The sequence below is a fragment of the Leucopleurus acutus genome (genome assembly GCF_964270905.1).
Source record: "Leucopleurus acutus genome assembly, chromosome: 5".
Taxonomy (NCBI): Eukaryota; Metazoa; Chordata; class Mammalia; order Artiodactyla; family Delphinidae; genus Leucopleurus; species Leucopleurus acutus.
Window position 1 is genome coordinate 98,635,863 of NC_139147.1, and position 21,579 is coordinate 98,657,441.

Genomic DNA, 21,579 nt, shown 5'->3' on the forward strand with positions numbered 1-21,579 from the left:
GTGAGCCATGGCCGCTGAGCCTGCGCGTCCGGAGCCTGTGCTCCGCAACGGGAGAGGCCACAACAGTGAGAGGCCCGAGTACCGCAAAAAAAACCCAAAAACAAAACAAAAATGCATACATAAAGACCCTGCGGCATAAAAGAGCCTATGGTGTCTGTGGCATAACTACAAGCACAGGGATAGTACCTACTACAAAAAATTGAACGTGGTGAGTGGCCCGAGATAGGGTCGAGGAAGTGGATGGTAGTCAGAACATCAAGGCCCTGCACGGAGAATTTTAAGCTTCTTCCTACTTATTTATGGTTGCATCTTGGCACCTAGCCCATGACTTGCTTGCACTTCTTCCAACAAAGTAGAAGATTATTTTTTCTCCAGCTATTATCAATTTAAATATGAATGAAATACAGAAGACTGTAGATGCAAATGATATTCAGAGACAATCTGTTGAAAAATCTTCTAAAATGAAGCCAAGAATATTGATTCATATCTGAAACTAGGTCTTGATAAGTAGTATAGAATGATCAATGAGTCAGCCTGTGTCTCTGGGCAGGACTGAATGAGTATGAAAGAATATTTTTTAAAAGATGGAGGAGGTGGAGGAAGAGAAAGAAGAGGAGGAAGAAGAGAACAACACAAGACAGAATTCAACGGCAGTGGCAAGAGTTTCTCTGCGTCAGAACCTTCATTGACACCCTCCCTCCATGCTGTCAGAGAGAGTCACACAGGAACCTCTCACCTGGGGAGGTACACTTCCACTTTTTGCTTCTTCACAGAGTTTGCCCATTCTTCAATCAGCTGTGCTTTGACCAATGGCTCCAGAGTGGCCAGTGGAACTTCCTGTCTGGACAAGACCAGCATCATACTTATCTCATCCCCCTCATAGGGTATTTCCAAGACTTGGTAGATACCACCAGCTTCATTGGAGCCGTCACTAAATTCCCCTAAAAAGAACAGAAAGGTGATAAAAGGCCCCTATCGAGGCTTAACTAAAATGTTTACATTTGTTATAACTTTCTTCCAAAACAGTGTGTAGAATATAAAAAATTCAGGCATCTGAGAAGAAGAGGGTTTATTTTAAAGTAAGCCCTGAAATTCAAGTGAATCCTCAGCCCTACAGAATTTATTTTATTTTAGGATCCCCAGAATTGTTTCACATTTGTCATATCATGTTCTCTAGATTTACTTTTTATTTTTAAACGAGATATCTCAAATGAATATATTTTAAGGATATCATTAAAAAAGTGAAAAGTCATGATTAGAAAAATAAAGCCCTGGATCCAAGTTGGATGTAAATCACATTTACCAATACCCACCTGATTTCTAAGAAGGGAAAAACTGACTACATAATGCCTGGTACTCTATTATTACCGCAGCTAAAAGTTTTGAGGCCAAGGTAGCACAGCCAAAGTGAAATCTACTTCATTTGGCAGTAGTTATCCAGAGCATTTGTGGTGATTAAAATCTCCAAATTAGATAATTAGGTAAATTAGGTAATTGGCTTTGTGTTCTATGAACTTAGCTAAGTTGACCAGGCTTTCACTAAAAAAAAAAAAAAAAAAAAAAAAAGAAGTCTTTAAAACAAATGGTCCTGCCACTACTTTAAAATTTCCCCCATTTTCAAAACAAACATAATGCTTTTGTCCTGAATATTTTCATTTAACTGATCTAGGTCCTTTAGATGTCACATTAAACATTTTGGTTCTCAAATAAATAGGTATTTCCCTTTCTTATTTTGACTGTTCATTTGATTAACTGTGATTATAATATTTTAATTTTACTGTGTACCTTTGAATAGAATAAAATATTAGTTCTAACATATACTTAGCTTGCAATTACATTTCTGCTTATGACAATAAATAATTACAGTTCAGTATGGTATGGAGAAAGGATTAGCACCCTAAACTTCTGAAAAGGCCAATGAAATATCCCTGAAAACAATGCCAAGGATGCTGACCTGTATCACAAATTATAGACTCTCAGTAAGTGAAACTATGAATGAATAATTACGCCTGACCAAACATAAACAAGTCTGAAAGCAAAATTTTAAAGGAATGCTTATAATTCAAAAAGTGGGGCTTCCCTGGTGGCGCAGTGGTTGAGAGTCCGCCTGCCGGTGCAGGGGACACGGGGTCGTGCCCCGGTCCGGGAGGCTCCCACATGCCGCGGAGCGGCTGGGCCCGTGAGCCATGGCCGCTGAGCCTGCGCGTCCGGAGCCTGTGCTCCGCAACGGGAGAGGCCACAGCAGTGAGAGGCCCGCGTACCGCAAAAAAAAAAAAAAAAAAAAAAGTGATGAGGTGTCCAAATCAAGAGCTGGGTGGAACATATGGCTCACTGAAAACCACGCCAAAGCGAATAACTTTCTGGAGTGACTCAGAACATTCTGACACAGGTCAGATATTTTCACATGAATAAAGCCACTCTGTAGGTGTAATCAACTTCATAAATTAAGAAACATATTGGAAAACTATCAAAACATCATATTCACTCAGGATCTAATTAGAGGCCTGTGAAAATGGGGCCAAGAAAATTGAATTGTAGCCCAAACCAGATTGTTGAGAAATCTGAGTAACGAATATTTCATGTTTTTTTCTTAGAAATTTGTTGATACACTGCAAGAAGAGAGAAATAAAAGCCAAACTGTCTTACCATAATAAAATTCTCCTTGTTGATACATCATTGGAATTTGGACTTCACTTTCATCATCTTTAGTGAAGGAAAAAGTTCTGGTATTTTCAGGTCTAAATTGTGACTTCCAATTCCCTTTGAAATAAACAGCATTGATGAGGGCCAGATGAGTGACGGCGTCAAAATCCCTTGGGGATACCAAATCTTTCAACAGACCTATTCAGGAAAAAATGAATGGATGAAAATTCATATTAAATTTGAAGGTGAAAGGAAACCAAAAGATTATCAAACTACCATCTAAGAGAGTGCTTGAGATGAACTTTATATCATTATAAAATTTACAATAAAAATTATCTAACTTTCAAAGGAAAAAATGTTACACACACACACACACACACACACACACAAATATACTTACAGACTAAGGGCATCTAAAATACCGTTATACACCACCTAAAATAACACTAACTAGTAGTATCTTGACATTTGCACAAACTACAGAACCACATACAACAGAATCTCAGGCTTTACTACTTTCTAGTTGCAATCTTAAGACAGATTAAGCATTCAACAGATATTTCTAAGTTTATTCTTGAACAATGTACATGATTAAAATGTCATCCAATTCAAACTTTTCCCCCATGTACATTGGATATCTATCAGATATAACAACTGCTTTTGATAAGGTGAAAACAGATGAGTAAAAGCCAACTTAACTAATGATACCTTAATTTTTATCACTTATAATGTTCCTTTCTAAATCCATTTTGAAAGACATTGGGACTTTATTAATGGCTGAAATTGTTTAAGAAGAGTTTGGAAATAAACAGCTTTCAATAATCCAATCTAATGCAGCTGAATTATTATTCTTATTCTTTGAATGTTAAAAATAACCATGTTTCTTTTATCTTACATTTTAATTTCATAGTTAGAAAAGATAGGACCACATTCACTCCATATTCTCTCATTTTATTAGTCATAGCACGTCTTTAGGTACTTAAGAAGGTGCCTCAGCATTTGGGGGAATATAGAACAAAGGGTATGGGATGATGGTCTTTTGTTGTTGTTGTTCCAGCATAAAATGTATTAGATTAACATTATTTTCAGAGATTTGACAACATGAATTAATTAAAGGAACAGCCATAGTAATCTACTTTCAATTTGGTCTCATTTTTTTATTCTAATTTCAATTATTTTGTTGGTAAAATCGGAAAATAAAATGGTAAAATATGAAACATTTGGAGAGCTTAAATAGTTTTTTTTTTTTTTTTGTCGGTACGCGGGCCTCTCACTGTTGTGGCCTCTCCCGTTGCGGAGCACAGGCTTCGGACGCGCAGGCTCAGCGGCCATGGCTCACGGGCCCAGCCGCTCCGAGGCACGTGGGATCTTCCCGGACCGGGGCACGAACCCGTGTCCCCTGCATCGGCAGGCGGACTCTCAACTACTGCGCCACCAGGGAAGCCCCCCTAAATACATTTTAAAAATATGATTTAGAATTAAAATTTGAAACAAATGCATCCTTTTCTAATTCCTCTCCATTTGTTTGGGCTTAAAATGGGCTGCTCTTTTTTTTAAAGGAATCCTGTACAAATTTTTTGATTAGCAATCAAGTTCTGTGATTTAAAAGCCAACAAATATCTTTAAACTCTCTTACTCTATTTTAATCATATTGTTAAGAGAGCCAGCAACTGTGATTCTAACTAGTATCTAACTTATTAAATGGTCAGCCCAAGCAAAATTCCATACAGTAGTTAAGATTACTATTCAGATGAAACTCACCAACTGGAGAGCACAGATTTCATATTAATTTATTAGTGCCAATATTCTATGCATGCCAAAAGAATTAACTTCTTTCTCAAATGTTTATTCATAAACAATGCTTCTAAAATAGGCTGTAATGAGGGCTTCCCTGGTGGCGCAGTGGTTGGGAGTCCGCCTGCGGGTGCAGGGGACGTGGGTTCGTGTCCCGGTCCGGGAGGATCCCGCATGCCGCGGAGCGGCTGGGCCCGTGGGCCATGGCCACTGGGCCTGAGGGTCCGGAGCCTGTGCTCTGCGACGGGGGAGGCCGCAGCAGTGAGAGGCCCGCGTACCGCAAAAAAAAATAATAATAATAAATAAAATAAAATAGGCTGTAATCTATACAAAATAATTAGTAGATACTCAACTAAATGCAATCTAACATTCAAAATGTAAAAGGAACAAGGGGACAAATAATTTCAGAAGTAAAAGGGAGTTAAAACTAAGCTATTAGAGAAAGAAAGGAACCAAATGACTTACTATTTGTATTATTCTCCACCCACTTATTGATATGGTTGGCCACAGCTACATTTTGACCAAAGTCCACATGATTGACTTCTGCATTAAAGTACTTTTTTATCATTTGCAAAAACTCATCATTGATATGAAATCCATTTTGCACAAAGAGGGCATTGGCAATTTTCATCACATACTGACTCTCTTCAGCAGTCACCATGTGAGAAAGATGCTTCAAGAAAGAAAATTCTTCACCTGCAAAATGACAAAAGATAAGTTTATTAGTGGAACAAACACAGTGAAAGATCCTGGAGAGTGGAGGAGCATGAAAACACAGCAAGGGGGATTAATAGAACAGAGGCCCAAAGGAAAAGCACTGGCTTATTCTCCACACTGACATTGTAACTCCGGAGGTTCCAATATTTGTGCTGTTTCTAGATGTTCAAATTAACTTTTTGCAGTTTAGTATTATCAACTGATATTATTTTCATTTTAATTGACTTTCTTGGTAAAATCTATAAAGTAGAGATACTTGGATTGTTTTCTTTCAAAAGACTTAGGTTACTTTAATTAAATGAGTCTTATTTTAGATGATCAGAAATAATCTGTTTCTGTTATCAAGTTTAATTTTCTAGTTTAAAAATCAAAATATTCCTTTAAATTTTACTTTAAGTAGACTTTTTTTTAACCTTACAACTAGAAAATCCAATTGAAATTGTTTTAGTTCTCAACTTTTTAATGAGTTAATTTACATGTATATTAGAAACATTAAAATAGAAATTATACATCATTGAAAAGTAATTACAAAATACATTTTGGTTAGAAATTTTCTCCAGTACAAAAATTTTTCATGATAATACAACATTCAAAAAAAATTCTTGGGACTTCCCGGGTGATGCAGTGGTTAAGAATCCTCCTGCCAATGCAGGGGACACAGGTTCAAGCCCTGGTCCGGGAAGATCCCACATGCTGTGGAGCAACTAAGCCCGTGCACCACAACTACTGAGCCTGCGCTCTAGAGCCCGCGAGCCACAACTACTCAGCCCATGTGCCACAGCTACTGAAGCCCACACGCCTAGACCCCGTGCTCCGCAACAAAAGAAGCCACCACAATGAGAAGCCCGCGCACCACAACAAAGAGTAGCCGCCGCTCACTGCAACTAGAGAAAGCCTGAGTGCAGCAACAAAGACCCAACGCAGCCAAAAGTAAATAAATAAAATAAATAAATTTATAAAAAAAAATTCTTGGATGACATTTAAATAATGAAGGTACTGTTGATTTTAAGTAAAAATTTCTGATATTCTTAGAGCATAATGTTTTTTTTATAGCACTCATCACAGTTATAATTTCTCATTTATTTATGTGATAATTGATTAATATATGCCTCTCCCTCTAAACTGGAAACTCCAACAGAGCAAGAACCATGTTTGCTTTTGTTTATCGTAGTGAGGTTTGTTTAAACAATAATAATAAAAGATACAAGTTCCTTGGATTAACTCAGCCAGGGATACAGCTAGGAACTAAGAACTTTCTTGGGTTTCCTAATGGTTCTCTTATCCATATCACCTCAGTGAGACCTCTTTCTTTCTCTTTGTAAATACTGCTGCCTCAGGCATAAGGCAACATAACTGAGTTGAATGTTAATGTCAAACCATCTTGAGAAATTAAATCTAAGCACACTTACCATTTTTCAGGCTATCATATCCCATTGAATGACGGATTTCTTTCAGGGTAGACCCTTGGGCCCCAAGTTCCATCATTCCCATTGCAAGGGTGACACTCAGTGGAGAAAAGAGAATATTTTCATCTTCTCCAGTGGCTCGAAGATGGTTATACATATTCACTGACAACTCAGCAATGGTTTCATCAGTGAAAGTGGTCCCTAATGCCAAACTTTGCAGAACCAGCAAAGAGAAGAGTCCAAGGAAAGCCATGCTGGAATAGTTTCAAGCCTGGAGAACAATATTTTACATATTAATTATTAATTACCTCAGAGAAAGGGAGTGAAAGGTAAAAAAAGTAATTTCATGGCAAAGTTGTAAGTAAAGCAAAAGTTTTTAAACAGATGGAATGTTAGTGTCTCTATAACAAAAAAGCCCATTAAAGGATTTGTTGGAAGATCCTATTAAGTCAATTAATAGTCAAATGAGCGAATAACACTGCTACGTCCTGAGGATACTCCCAAGAACAAGATAGCCCTGGTCTCACCCTCATGGGGCTGAGTATATATAGATATATATTCAACAATGTTTGGTGAGGCTAATTTATCAATTTGCATAGCTTCATCATGCATATTTCAGTCATGACTTTGAAACAATTCACTCTAGTGTACACTAAACTACACAGGTACAGGACAATTAAGATGAAAACCAAAAGGTATTCACAGGGTTTAAGAAGAATTAGTGAAGTTAGGCATTTGAAAATGCCCCTTTACCCATTTACTACAATTTATGAAATTAATGTACCATGCAACTGGGTTACCAACTAGTGGGGAGAGATCAAACACACATTTGCCAGGAGCCCCAGTTTATTCAGCCCAGACTGCAGAACCCACAGGAAGTGGTAACTCAGAGAAAAAGCAGATTCGGCACATCCTTGTGTGGTTTTCCTTATTTATTTATTCCCTAGCAGGCTGCTGCCCTCAGTGACCATCTCTGTGCAGGGAGACGCCTCCCTCTTACAACAATGTCCTTTCATTCTTAGACTTACATGACCATTTCAGCTTACACCAATACTCCAGTGATTTTATTTAAATGACTGTTCTAAATATCAAGCTCATCTGGTACTTGAACCGTGTTCTCTCGGGAAGAGAAAGCAGTGTCAGTGCCCAGATATCTCAGAATAATATTCCTGCCTTTTGGCACACCAGCATTCCACACGCTCTATCTCCCCACAAACAGTCTGACTGGCACACATTGGGGACAGGATTCCCTCTTTCCTCACATTCTCACACTTTGTCACTCTAGGCATCTGAAAGGTAAACTGCCGATTCAAACAGTTAAGCAGCTTCCTTGTTCTTGATCTTTAAAAAAAAAAACATCATTAAAACAACAGGTAAATGGGCATCATCAGAAAATCTACAAACAACAAATGCTGGAGAGGGTGTGGAGAAAAGAGAATCCTCTTGCACTGTTGGTGGGAATGTAAATTGATACAGCCACTATGGAGAACAGTACAGAGGTTCCTTAAAAAACTAAAAATAGAATTACCATATGACCCAGCTATCCCACTACTGGGCATATACCCAGAGAAAACCATAATTCAAGAAGATACATGCACCACAATGTTCATTGCAGCACTATTTACAATAGCCAGGTCATGGAAGCAACCTAAGTGTCCATCAACAGATGAATGGATAAAGAAGATGTGGTACATATATACAATGGAATATTACTCAGCCATAAAAAGGAACGAAATTGAGTCATTTGTTGAGACGTGGATGGATCTAAAGACTGTTATACAGAGTGAAGCAAGTCAGAAAGAGAAAAACAAATATCGTATATTAACACATATATGTGGAGCCTAGAAAATGGTACCGATGAACCGGTTTGCAAGGCAGAAATAGAGACACAGATGTAGAGAACAAACGTATGGACATCAAGGGGGGAAAGTGGCTGGGGTAGGGGTGGTGGTGGTGGGATGAATTGGGAGATTGGAATTGACATGTATACACTAATATGTATAAAATGGATAACTAATAAGAACCTGCTGTATAAAAATAAAATAAAATTCAAAAATTCAAAAACAACCCAGGTAAAGTGATATTGAGCAAACACATTTGAAAAATTGTATTTTGTTAGTATGAAGCATTAACAGTCTCCACTACTCAGTTAAGAGTGCACACATGTTTAACCTAAGAGCAGTGTGTTTCCTACAGGTTTTTGAGTCAGAATGTCCCAATCAGCCCTGTAATATTTCTGATTCCAATTTCAGAGAACTTTGCCTGACCACTTTGCAAGTCCTTCACATTTTTGGGTTCAGTTTCAGGTATCAGTTTTTTGTCTGAGAAGTTCCAAGTCCCCCTGTATCCTGCCCCCCACTTTTGTATTAAGGTTTAAATAATTCTTGCTTGTTTAGGAAGGTAAAGCTCAGCCTATATGTAAATATGAACTCTCACAACCCACGCAGTGAGGAGGCTGAGAATAGCTACTGGCGGGAGATGAAGTATGTTGCTGCAGAACAGAGTCTGCAGTGCAGGCAGCATCGGGACAGAAGCCAGATGCCAGAGCACAGCTGTCCTGCTGGTCCGCTGGCTTAGGCCATTGATGGGAGGCTGCTGTGACATTCTCTCTTCCTCTGTCCTCTCCAGGGAAAGTGAAGTGGAAGAGATGAGTTTTCTCTCTCTCTCTAGTTTCAGATGGAAGAAATATAGCACGTGCTCTTCTAAGTTGAAGGAGAACTTAAAACATATCCGGTATTGAATACTTAAGATGTAATAGTGTTTAGAGGAACTCTGAAATCCAAGTCTGGTTCAAAAGCCCCTGCTCTTCATCATGACGCTATACTGCTATCTGACGTGCCATCTTCACTCTACCAAGCAAAGACCCATTGCTTTCATTTAATGTTATCTAGTACAAGACCAAGAAATTAAACTCACTGCATGAGAGTAGTATCTGTCATTAAATAACACAACTATTGCAAAACCACTGCATTTCACATGAGGATTACATTTTAAGCTAATAAAAAGATTTCATTCATATAAAACAAAAACTTATTGCCAACCAATAAGCATGTCAGAAAGTAAGGCCAAGTCTATTGTGTTTGTAGGCATTTTTATTTATGTATGTACCATGAGATAATAATAATAGCTGGCATATGATGTATGACCTGTGACAAGTCATGTGCATTCTTTCAGTCTTGGTGCCACTCATGAAATGAAGATACCAATCCCTACTCTGCACAATTATTAAAGAAATAAAGGAGATAGTGTGTGTGTCTGAAGCACTCATTTTAAGCTACAGGTTATACTAATAAAGGACATTATCATTAAAAAATATGTTTTCTAGGTTTGTATACTTGCTAATTCAAGCAAGAGGCTATAGAGTCAAAATGAGTATTTTATAATTCCTGTTGGCCCATGGAATGTAGCACCATTACCCATTCACTCAGCCAAAACTGATAGAGGTATCATGAAGATACCAAAATTTATAAGGACAGGCTCTTGTCTTTAGGGCACTTACATCATTGTGCAGCAGGGCATGATCCATTACAGTGGTTCTTATCTTTTTAAGAAAAGAGATGCTTTTAAGAATCAGGTGAAGGGTAAATCATCTCCTCAAGAAATGCACACGTGTGGAACAGAACATTACATTCACTGGCCAGGATTTTGCTGGCCTCGGGTTAGGAACCCCTGGTCTACAGCAGATGGTCCAATGCAGAAAGAAGAAGTGTTTGATGGACCCACAGTTCTGCAACATTGCCTTACTGGGGGAAAGAGATGTTAAAACCACTCATGTCTCTTCAAGCTTCTAGAGGATTCCTGGAAGGAACACCTGTATGTTTGTGAGACAGGGCTCTTCCCAGGGTAGCAAGCAGCAGGACACTGAGTCATATTGGGAAACTCCTTAATAAAGATTTAAAGAACTCTGCTCTGGAAACACACATTTGATCTATGGTTAAGTGATCTTTCCTTCTTTCAAAGGCAAGATTTACCATGTGCAAGCAAAATGACATCTGCCAGTCTGATGCAGCCTTTTTGATCCCACCTACTCCACCCCTGGCCCTGGCCCCCTTCACCTCTGCCACCCCAGACTCCTCCTTATGAGTGTGTTGTGTTTTTTTAAAATATTTATTTATTTATTTAATTTTGGCTGCGTTGGGTCTTCGTTGCTGCACGCAGGCTTTCTCTAGTTGCGGTGCGCGGGGCTCTTCGTTGCGGTGCGCGGGCTTCTCATTGCAGTGGCTTTTCTCATTGTGGAGCACGGGCTCTAGGCGTGCGGGCTTCAGTAGTTGTGGCATGCAGGCTCAGTATTTGTGGTTCACGGGCTCTAGAGCACAGGCTCAGTAGTTGTGGTGCACGGGCTTAGCTGCTCCGTGGCAGGTGGGATCTTCCCGGACCAGGGCTCGAACCCGTGTCCCCTGCACTGGCAGGCGGATTCTTAACCATTGCGCCACCAGGGAAGTCCATGAGTGTTTTTTCGTTTTGTTTTTTTCAGAGGAGAGGGAAGATTTCCTTTTCCCCTTCTAAGCACAGGCATCCTCCACAGACCTATGCCTGGCCCTCTCCTCTGTAATGCTCTTCTTACTGCTGCTCCTGTGAACTTCTCTCAAAACAAAAAGGTGCTTCAACTATTATCCCTATTCATACTATTCCCAAATAAGTAAAATTCTAGCTCCGGCTTTATTTTTATCTTCATTTCCAACGTGCATTGCAAACTGTTCTTGCGATATTTAGTCTTTTACTCTTGCCAGCACTTTAAATTCAAGGTGGCTCAAATAAGAATCTTTGTCTTATCAATCACACCCACTCTTTTTTATTTCCTTAAAACATCAAAGTCTTTGACTCTTGCCCATCTCTTTTCCCCTTATGTTCAATGAACGTCAACCCTTATTCCATACCGCATCCCTGACACTTCTCCTAGCCATCGTCCATGGCCATTGCCCTGGTCATGGTGGCAGTTCTTCCTCTTAATGCATTCCCAAGGACTCTATCAATGACTCTCAGCCGTTCTCTGAAATCCAACATTTGCATATCCTCCAGATGAACTGTCTTGAGGTGCTCTTATGAACAGATATTCTTATATTTACAAAACCTTAGGGTTGCCCTTATGCCTGGAGACTAAAGCCCCAAATCTTGAACATAACCCACTGCACTGTGTTCCAGCATTTCTTTCTACCCACTACTCTCCTTCCTGGATGCTGCAGTTCTAGCCAGAATCCCCTTTGCAATACATATCCCAGAATTTCTCTCTCCTGTTGCTGGCTTGTGGAGTTTTCTTGCTCTAACTGCTTCAACCTGGTTCCATATGTTCAAATCCTAACCACTCCTCAAGGTTCTGCTCCACTTCCTTTTCTTTTATGAATACCCTCCTAGGTCTTCAGTTAAAACAACTATTTCCCCCTTTTTTGAAATCTTGGCATATTTTATCTCTACCTCTCCAATAGCATGTACTACTGTTGCCTTCTATTACAGATAATTCTGTACATGTGTCATCTCGTCTCCTAAGCTTTTTGAAGGCACAAATGGAAGTGCATCCATCTTTTTTTAAAAAATTAATTTATTTAATTTATTTATTTTTGGCTGCATTGGGTCTTTGTTGCTGTGCACGGGCTTTCTCTAGTTGTGGTGAGCGGGGGCTACTCTTCGTTGTGGTGCACAGGCTTCTCATTGCGGTGGCTTCTGTTGTTTCGGAGCACGGGCTCTAGGAGTGCGGGCTCAGTAGTTGTGGCACGTGGGCTCAGTAGTTGTGGCTCATGGGCTCTAGAGCACAGGCTCAGTAGTTGTGGTGCACAGGCTTAGTTGCTCCACTGCATGTGGGATCTTCCCGGACCAGGGCTCAAACCCGTGTCCCCTGCATTGGCAGGCGGATTCTTAACCACTGTGCCACCAGGGAAGCCCCTGCATTCATCTTTTATATCTTCGGTTACGTAATGCATTACACGTAGTAGGTGCCCAATAAATATTTGTTGAATGAATACAGCATGAGATATAAAGGCCCACACAGCTGCATTAGAAGGAACAGCAAGAGGGGCTGCTGCTTCTAAATCCTCCAGGCTAATTTAATTTGAGCCCACAGGTAGTAGCTCATTTCCATTTTTTATTCCCTTGATAAAGTGTTTCCTTATTGAGTATGAGACTGTCTTTCCAGCCTGACAAAGTGGCACTGTCACCAATGTCGGCATAATGCAATGGCTGGACATGGGATGCATTAACAAACAAGTATACCACCTTGAAAAACTGCAAAAGGTGATACCCAAATGTTACTGTATTAACATTCGTCTACAAAATGCCAGGGCCCCACCATTAATCATAATAATCAACGCGTTCTAAAATACGTTACTCTCACACGGAGCGTTACTTTGTAGATTCATTACTTTCAAGTTACTGAATAAAATGCCTTTACATAAAAGCAAGTGGCTGCAGTACCAGACTAGTAGGAGACTGTGCTGTTGTGCTAGAAAAGGCAAAGGCAGCTGAGCTGTGAATAAACCACATTCATTCTTGGAATTCTCCTCCCATTGCCAGTAGTAAGGTAGGTTATGGGCACGTGTATGTGAGTATCCTGCTTCAGAAAACACTTGATTGAAACAGGTCGGAGAACTAAATCTTCTGGTAATCGAGGTATGAGGAATCACAGAGCTAAAGCTAGAACAATAAAAAAAGATAGTTTTTTTTTAACTTCCTTGGTAATTAGTCTCATTTATAGAGAGGCTGATTATTCATATATGAAACATTTCTTTTTAGACAACCCAATTATTTGAAATTTTAAAAAAACGGTTTCATAATTTTGAGTTGAGAAAACAAGGGAGGCGCTCTTTAGAAGGTGAGACGAAAAGCTGAAGAAGGTCCTTTCTTCAGCAAGCAACAGGCATGGGAAGTAACTAAGGAGAAATGCCTAATGCAAAGAACACTGTCTTAAAGCCCTCTGGCCTATTAATTCTCAGATTTTTGCATGTAAAGGACTAGTAATGTTTTAACTGAGGGAACCGATATAGGGTTGCTAAATTTTTATTTTACCAAGTAAATATATTGGGATGGGGGCAAAAAAAATTAACAAGAATAATGACTCTTACAATCACATGAAAGAATGAACACATCAATCACATGAAAGAATGAACACAGCAATCACATAAAAGAGTGTACTTTTCAACATGAAAATAAGACAGTCATTTAAAGTGGATATATTTGAATTCATGAAGGTTTTGTTTGTTTATTTGTTTGTTTTTTCCCTCATGGGTAGGCACTGAGTGTTTGGAAATCACTACTCTAATTTTGGTTAGCAGTAGCTCACTTGATGAAATTTGGAACAAGTTGAAGTTTCCAGGTCTGTGTTTCCTGATCTATTAAGAGAAAGTGTTAACCTAGATCAGCAGCAATGAAGCTGGAAAATTTTTCAAAGAACTTGTCACATACAAAAAAAAGAAATCATTACCTTGTGAAACAATATGTATTTAAGCAACCTATAATTTAGCAAATTTCCTCAACTGTAACCTGCACGGTGTTCATCCCCACCCCCAATTTTACCTTTTCTGAAATTGGAGTAAGTCTTATAATCAATGTCCAGCTGGCCCTCAGACAGAGAGGCAAATTGTGTGACTGTTCCCATTGCCTGTATAAGTGTCATAGCCTGGAAAAGTGTGAACTTTAGGCTATTTGTCTATCCTTATTCTCTCAGCTGACTTATTTCCACTGATGCTGGCTCCCATAATTAAGTTTTTTGCTTCAACTTGGATCTAGAATTATCAGGACCATACTATGATGGCAGTACTTAAAAGAAAGAGGACCACATACAGGGACGAGAACAGAAAGGAGAATGTAACCTACTGTAAGTGATGCAAGCATGCATCACTAGAGAAATGAACCAACTGATTTTCTTGTAAAACAAAAACCAGATTTTTTTCTAAAGCACCCAAGAACAGAAGACACGTGTAAGAGTTAATTTGCACTAGTAGATAAATCTTTTGTCCTTGGGATATATACAAAGAACTGTCTGTTGGATCCCAAGCAGTACAATTAAAGGCAGAAGAATTTGCCAGATTTCTCAGGATAAATCGTAGTGTTTTCAAAGCAAGAAAAGGTGAATTACCTATGTATGCTTTGTGAAGGACTATTGTTCAGGTGCTAAGCTGGCAAAAGCTTGCTGTTAACTTTCAAAATTAGCTGTATACGTACATGGGGATGGATAAATCAAATAATCAAATGGAAGTGTAGAGAACACATCACTATTCTTTGAAATGCCTTAAGATTACATTTTCAATCACAACAGCCCTAAAAAGTTTTGATCCTTCCTGGTGGCGCAGTGGTTGAGAGTCCGCCTGCCGATGCAGGGGACGCGGGATCGTGCCCCGGTCCGGGAGGATCCCACATGCCGCGGAGCGGCTGGGCCTGTGAGCCATGGCCACTGAGCCTGCGCGTCCGGAGCCTGTGCTCCGCAATGGGAGAGGCCACAGCAGTGAGAGGCCCGCGTACCGCAAAAAAACAAAAACAAAAACAAAAACACATTATGAAAAGTATAATGTCATATGCATGATAAATGATGGCCCAATGTAATTCAGAAGAACGATAAGAAGACTTAGATTTAAACTCTGATTATTAAGGGAATAATATGCTATGGTATGAATAAATATATTCCATAGTGCTATTTTTAAAGAGAAGTGTACATTTTTTTCCTTTTAAAATGTTCTTTGTCCTAAAAAAGATGTTATGAAATTGAGATGTGTCTTAAAGCCAAGAGGTCAGAAACAAGGAAATAAGAGAAACAAAGAGGTTTAATTCTGTAATTGCAACATCTATGAAATTCTGATGTAAATGAATTAATCTTCTCGTCTTTTTCTTTCTTTTGCTTCTCCCTTCAGCTATTCAGCCCACTGTGACCCTTTTCAATAGTCTCTTAACTTAGAGTTTTCAATAAGATACATCTTTAGGTTCTTTTTCCTGTTCTATTGAATCAAGCAAAAAAGAAAGCTCATCGAGTATCTCTCAAACAAGGAGAAAATGGCCAGGCAAATCAAAGAAGCAGAACTAGGGAGAAAGTAACCTATAAAGATTTCTACCCTAAAACAATTATAAAAGGCTCGGAAATGGACCAAGGTGATTACTGGGCATCTTCAATGAAAAACTATACCTTACCTAGAAATACCCTTCCAAGTTATCTGACTACGGGTTTGGGCCCTTCATAGTCTTTGAACAATTTTAAAATTCTCTAAATTGCAGAGAATTGATAGTGATGCAAATGTCTATAAAAATGCACAGTGTACATGGATGGTGGGATGCAACTGATTATTGTCCTGTAGATATTGACCAGTTTTGCACCTATTAAACAAACATATTTCAGTATTCCTGACGGACTTACGTATTCATCTGCTTTCTGGAGTCTCTCGTGAATCGTTTGTAACATCTTACTGGATCTCTCACTAATTAATGAGCTAAATAAAATCTCTGACATCTGTTCATTTTATATTTGTATTAAAATCAAGACTATAACCTTTTAAAAAATAATTTTCCTTTAATTTTTTAAATCAAAGTTAGAAAATTTTCTTTTAAAAAATGTTTAGGACTTCCCTGGTGGCGCAGTGGTTGAGAGTCCGCCTGCCGATGCAGGGGACACGGGTTCGTGCCCCGGTCCGGGAAGATCCCACATGCCATGGAGCAGCTGGGCCTGTGAGCCATGGCCGCTGAGCCTGTGCGTCCGGAGCCTATGCTCCGCAATGGGAGAGGCCACAAGGGTGAGAGGCCCGCGTACCGCAAAAAAAAAAAAAAAAATGTTTATTTTCATGGGATACCTCAATAATCAGAATAGGAAAGAACTGCAATATTAGCCTTTTCCGAATCACTGAATATTCCTTAATTATTGGTTGAATTAGTATTGTACCAGTGGTATCCCAAAGTGATTTGGTAGAATTCTGTGGCTTGGAATTACTGATCATATAGCAGCCAGTGCTGAGCTGGCTCTGCTATAGGTTTAAAGTTCTTGAGTATTTTGCATGCATCCAAGAGGTAGATTAGGGCTGGAAGAGTCTATGGCGGGCTGCTCATTTAGGGACTAACTAGTCCTAGAAATGTGGAGAAATAATCAAAGGAAGCTACGGTGCCAAAACTTCCCAGAATTTATAAAGTGCTTTGGTATATATTAATATAATTAATATATAGTCCTCAGGCTAATTGGAATGAAGATGAACAGTAACTGAGAAGCTTGCCTTTCTTTGGAAGTACCGAAGGCTTCCAAGGAGTTTTTGAGTTTTCCCAGTAACCTCCCTGGGCCACATCATCTATCTCGTAGGAGATAGGGGCTATAAACCTTCAAGAATATTTCACAACAAAAATAGCCTCTTGGCTATTTTTTTTTTTGGGAAATTGTTTTGACTCAATAAATAAATGCTGGATAGATAAATCTCTGGCCAAAAGTTTTGGGAAATTGTTTTGGGAAATTGTTTCGACTCAATAAATAAATGCTGGAAATTGTTGGGAAATTGTTTCGGTAAATTGTTTTGGGAAATTTGGGAAATTGTTTTGACTCAATAAATAAATGCTGGATAAATAAATCTCTGGCCAAAAGTTTTCCTACCTTAGTCCATAAGAAATTCTAAAATTAAAATCCAAAATATTTGATTACTCTGTATCCTTCAGAAAGTTAGAAAAATGTGGTCCAACAGAACTCTCTGCGATGATAAAAATATTACGTATGTGTTCTTGTCCATAAGGTAGTCATTTGACACTAGTAACTATTGGGTTTTGTAATGTGACTAATGCAACTGAGGAACAAGAATTTTACTTTTATTGAATTTTAATTAATTTAAACAGCCACATCTGGCTAGTGGTTACCATATTTGAAAGTACAGAGCTAGAAGTAGGCTAAACAGATTTAGTCTTCAGTAACATTGACTCCTGACCATAGTACAAGTGTTTGAATCAAAAACAGAAAATTAGTAGTGTGAGCCTCACAAAACGCGTCTCTTTTTAAAAACATACTCTCTTTCTTTGAGAGATCTCAACTGATAAGGAGGCTCCTTTTGGAATTCCAAAGGCATTTGGTTACTGCTGGTGACTACTGAGGAAAACAAAGTCAATGCCAGCAAGAACCAGTGAGCTGGCAGGTCCTTAGCCCTCCTGGAACTATGATTTGGGCTCTCCATTAAATGGTAATGAATGATTCTGCTTGGCACAACTGGGGGAGACTTCGTACTGGCCAGTGAAAGACTTCCTTTGGAATGTGCTGTTGGGAAAGCTAAACAAGTGACACACAAGCCCTTAGGCAAAATTCAGTGAACAGTTTCAGAGAGACAGGTTAAAAAGTCATCATCTATCAAGGTCATGCATGGCCCAAGGCCATTTTGGAACTAAGCCATACATTAATGGTCTTAGCTTACCCATTAATGTTTTAAGAAATCCCTCTGCTTGCTCTCTTCCCTGGCCTGAAGGTTTAGCTGTTTACAAGATTGTATGTTTCTGCTGGAAACACCTTGTCCAGCCCCTCATTTTATACATGAGGAAGGGAAGTCATTTATATGGAACATCTTGTACACAAAGGATATTTAATGAGCTACTATGGATGTTTTAAAAAAAGCCCAAAACTTCAAATGTGAATACAGAATTTCATTCACTCGTACGATAAATATTTATCCTTGACAACTAGTTACTAGGGATGTAGAGGAGAATAGGGTGACACAAGAGATGCCTTTGGGGTATTTTCCTTCATGTGTTAGGTCTACATTGTTCAAAGAGATATTCACCTTTTTATTCAGAGCTTCAAAAATATTCGATTTTCTAATTTTTCAATATTAAAATGTTGCTTGTGTAATAAAGTTTTTAAAAGTTGGATGTGTCCCTAAAAATCTAAAAATACCCAGATGTAAGGTTGCTTCTCAATTATTTTGCCAGTGGGGGGAGTAGTAGCCTGACTCATCTTTCAGTCATTCACTAACACTTGAGTACACCCTGAAAGGCTGAGAAATGAGGTGAAAAATACCGAGAAGTTATTTGGTGCACCAACCTAAAGAAAAAATTCTCACAGAAAGACTTTCAGAGCACTCAAAGCCAGTTTTAAACTTGTCTTGATAATTACAGTCAGAAGTGTAAATACACTATTGTAATGTGATGATATCCGAATAGAGGACAGTAGTGGTTAGGGCTCCTGGCCAGACACACCAAAGTATCCCAGATACTAGGTATTTATATTTGTATTTTTATTAAATTATATTTGGGTTATAATTACAGTGTTTCTGTTTCTCCTTCTTCCCTCCCTCCCTCCCTCCCTTCCTTCCTCCCTGCCTCCCTCCCGCCCTCTCTCTCTTTCTTTTTCCTTCTTTCTTTCCTTTTCAGATTCTCTGTCTCTCCCCACTATAATGCAGCCCTCACGGCTGTTGTTATTTTGCTCCTTTAGCTTTACCCTCTTGCCTTGTTTTATAAGATTGTGTGTGAGGGTCTGGGGACATCTAAACTCTCCTGAGGCGAAATGCATAGGTTCACTTTGCCTCAGTGTCTGTTAAGGCCACACAAATATACTTCCTTATCTTGGCTAATAACTATAACATTACCAAGACCTGCTTGCTCTTTTAGTAAGACGGTTTAGGCTTATGGGATTCTGACACCAAGGTGAATAATGAAGGATATTAGTATTATATCGAATCCTGTGAAATTGCCATTTTTGGAAGTCAAAGTGGTCAGATATCAGCAACTTCATATGCTTCGACCTACTCCTTACTGAGCATCTGTCGTGTGCCAGGCTGAAGATTAGAACATTCATAGGCTGCTTTGTTACTTAATATTTCGTACAGTTGCTTCACTGTTTTGAGAGGTCACAATATCTCATATTTTTAAAATGCATCCTATTTAAGAAATCTGGAAAAAAATATTATGATTTTTGTCTTAGAATTCTTTTCTCTTCACCTTGTGCTGGAAACGCTAGAAACTGACAGAAGGAACTCTCCAACTGATACAAAACACCAACCTAAATTGTCTCTTTCTTTAAAAGAAAAAATACAAAATCCTCATGGCTCATACTTTCTGTACCCTGTGGAAATTAAGTTACATACATTCCTTTTTAAATGGTCTCTTGCTGGACTACAGACTGTGGGAAAAGTGAAAGCAAGAAAGAACATGTCAAAAAATAATTTCACTACTTTGTTTTTTAAACTCTTATAAACTTAAAGTACAAAATTTTCCTGATATTGACTAACATTGTTATTAATGCTGCTTGAAAATATCCACCTGTTAACTCTATTTATAAACCTGCCACACTGTAATAGGGGATTTCTAACAGTACTTTTGGTTTCCTCTTCCTGTTCATCACTGTGAATGACTGAAAAAGCAACTTGTAATTTTTATTGCTGAGTGTGGGCAAACAAGTAGAACGTAAGTATGTAGATATAAAGGGCTCTATGAAAGCATTCTGGTACACTTCCCTGTGATTTTCAGAAAAATATTTACAATATAGTAACAGCTTTAGGAAGTGTGTAGAAAGATGAATCAAGGAAATCAGCCAATGTAAATGTTGTACAGACAAAAAATAAAATAAAAATAAATGGAGCTAGTGTACTTCTTCTCCACAAGGCAGAGTTAAACTACTCCAAATGGTAATCAACCTCTCTTCTTTTCAGAGCTCTGTAGAGATATAGGCTTAATTCATTTCTTCTGAATGTCTTCCAAGTTTAACAGTCCTCACTGATAGGAAATGGTCCCCATCAAGCTCCTTGCATAGCACCTTAAGGCTTTTCCCATTACTGGACAGGTAAGATGCGAAGGATTTCTCATGGGTCTTATATCGTGAGCACCAGCGCTCACTGCCCTGACCTGTTAGGGTGCAGCTCTCTTCCTCTGAGTTAACTACTGAAGGATCCAGAAGAGTCTGGTGAAACGCAGGCAAGGATACTGGCTTTTCGCTTTGTTAACTTGTGGGCTGCCTCTTACATGTCTTAAGCATTGTCGAAAGTTAAGCTAGTTGTGTCAGAGAAATTTCAGAGTATATTTTTATGACTCCAAGATATGTGTCAGAGTCTATCTTGCAGATGAGACTTGTCTATAAGTAAATTGGAATAAAATGAAATCGCTCTCTCAACTTAGCTTTTTTAAAAAATTCACATCATTGGCCTTGCAAAGAATGACTGAATGATGGGCATCCTGAGCCTCGTAGGTTTTACACTGCAACAGAGATTTAGAACTATCATTTTAAATATACAGTTTTACAGTCCCAGTGAGAAAAACAATGAGAGGCAAAGCTCAACTGGAGACAAGTGCATGGGAGGCCACCCAAATAGAATGGGATATGTTGCCCGATTTCTCACTTCTAGGATTGCTTGAGAGTCTACATATGACTGGTTGGGAGCTTGAAGACTAGGTTCAAGCTAATAAACTTCAAGAATATGATAGGAATATTTAAGTTTCAAAATGAAAAGGAAAATTATTCCCATAAAATATATCCTTGACCTCAACTTTCTCCCCAGGGACCAATTAATTCATGGAATTCTAGAGCTGAAATAATAACATAATGGATCAGCCATCTGGACGAAATACAAATTATTGCTAATCCTCATAACAAGCTGGAAGGTAAGTGAAGGTAACCCCGTTTTGTAGATTAAGAAACTGAAACCTAGTAAGTTTAAGATATTTTTACCATGTTCGTAAGTTTACTAAGGAATAGAAAAGGGATCTGAACTTTTGCCTGAAGGCTTCAAATTCCTTGCTAATTTTACTGTGCCATGCTGTCTGTGTTGGGCAGGAATTCCCTCTACAAGACTGACTCTGCTTGAATTCTGTGTGCCAAATAATGCTACAACAGGCTTTAAACATAACTTATGTTAATTGGGATCTTAAGCTGTTATATAATACATTACAATACTTAAATTTTTTAAGCTAAAAAAATTAAATAGGTAAAACATTCACAGAGTACAAACTCAAAAGGTATGCAGAGGCATAGAGTGAAGATTCTCTTTCCCACACTCTCTTGTCCCTTAGTCAGCCAGTCACTCCTGGTGGAACCAACCAGCGTTATCTTCCAGAAATATCTTATGTATATTCAGTATATGTATTTCCCATTTTCTTACGG

General features: G+C 38.7%; 1 protein-coding gene across 1 annotated transcript in view; it reads right to left on the reverse strand.

Annotated features, from left to right (window-relative positions):
- The window catches only part of SERPINI1 (serpin family I member 1), a 68,213-nt gene that overhangs the window by 21,202 nt on the left and 25,432 nt on the right, over positions 1-21,579 (reverse strand). Inside the window, exons 2-5 of the mRNA XM_082839727.1 lie at positions 6,564-6,831; positions 4,903-5,133; positions 2,647-2,841; positions 737-941 (exon numbers count right to left, since the gene is read on the reverse strand). Of these exons, the coding sequence (XP_082695853.1) occupies positions 737-941; positions 2,647-2,841; positions 4,903-5,133; positions 6,564-6,813 (881 nt within the window). The 5' untranslated portion in view covers positions 6,814-6,831. The remainder of the gene's footprint in view (positions 1-736; positions 942-2,646; positions 2,842-4,902; positions 5,134-6,563; positions 6,832-21,579) is intronic.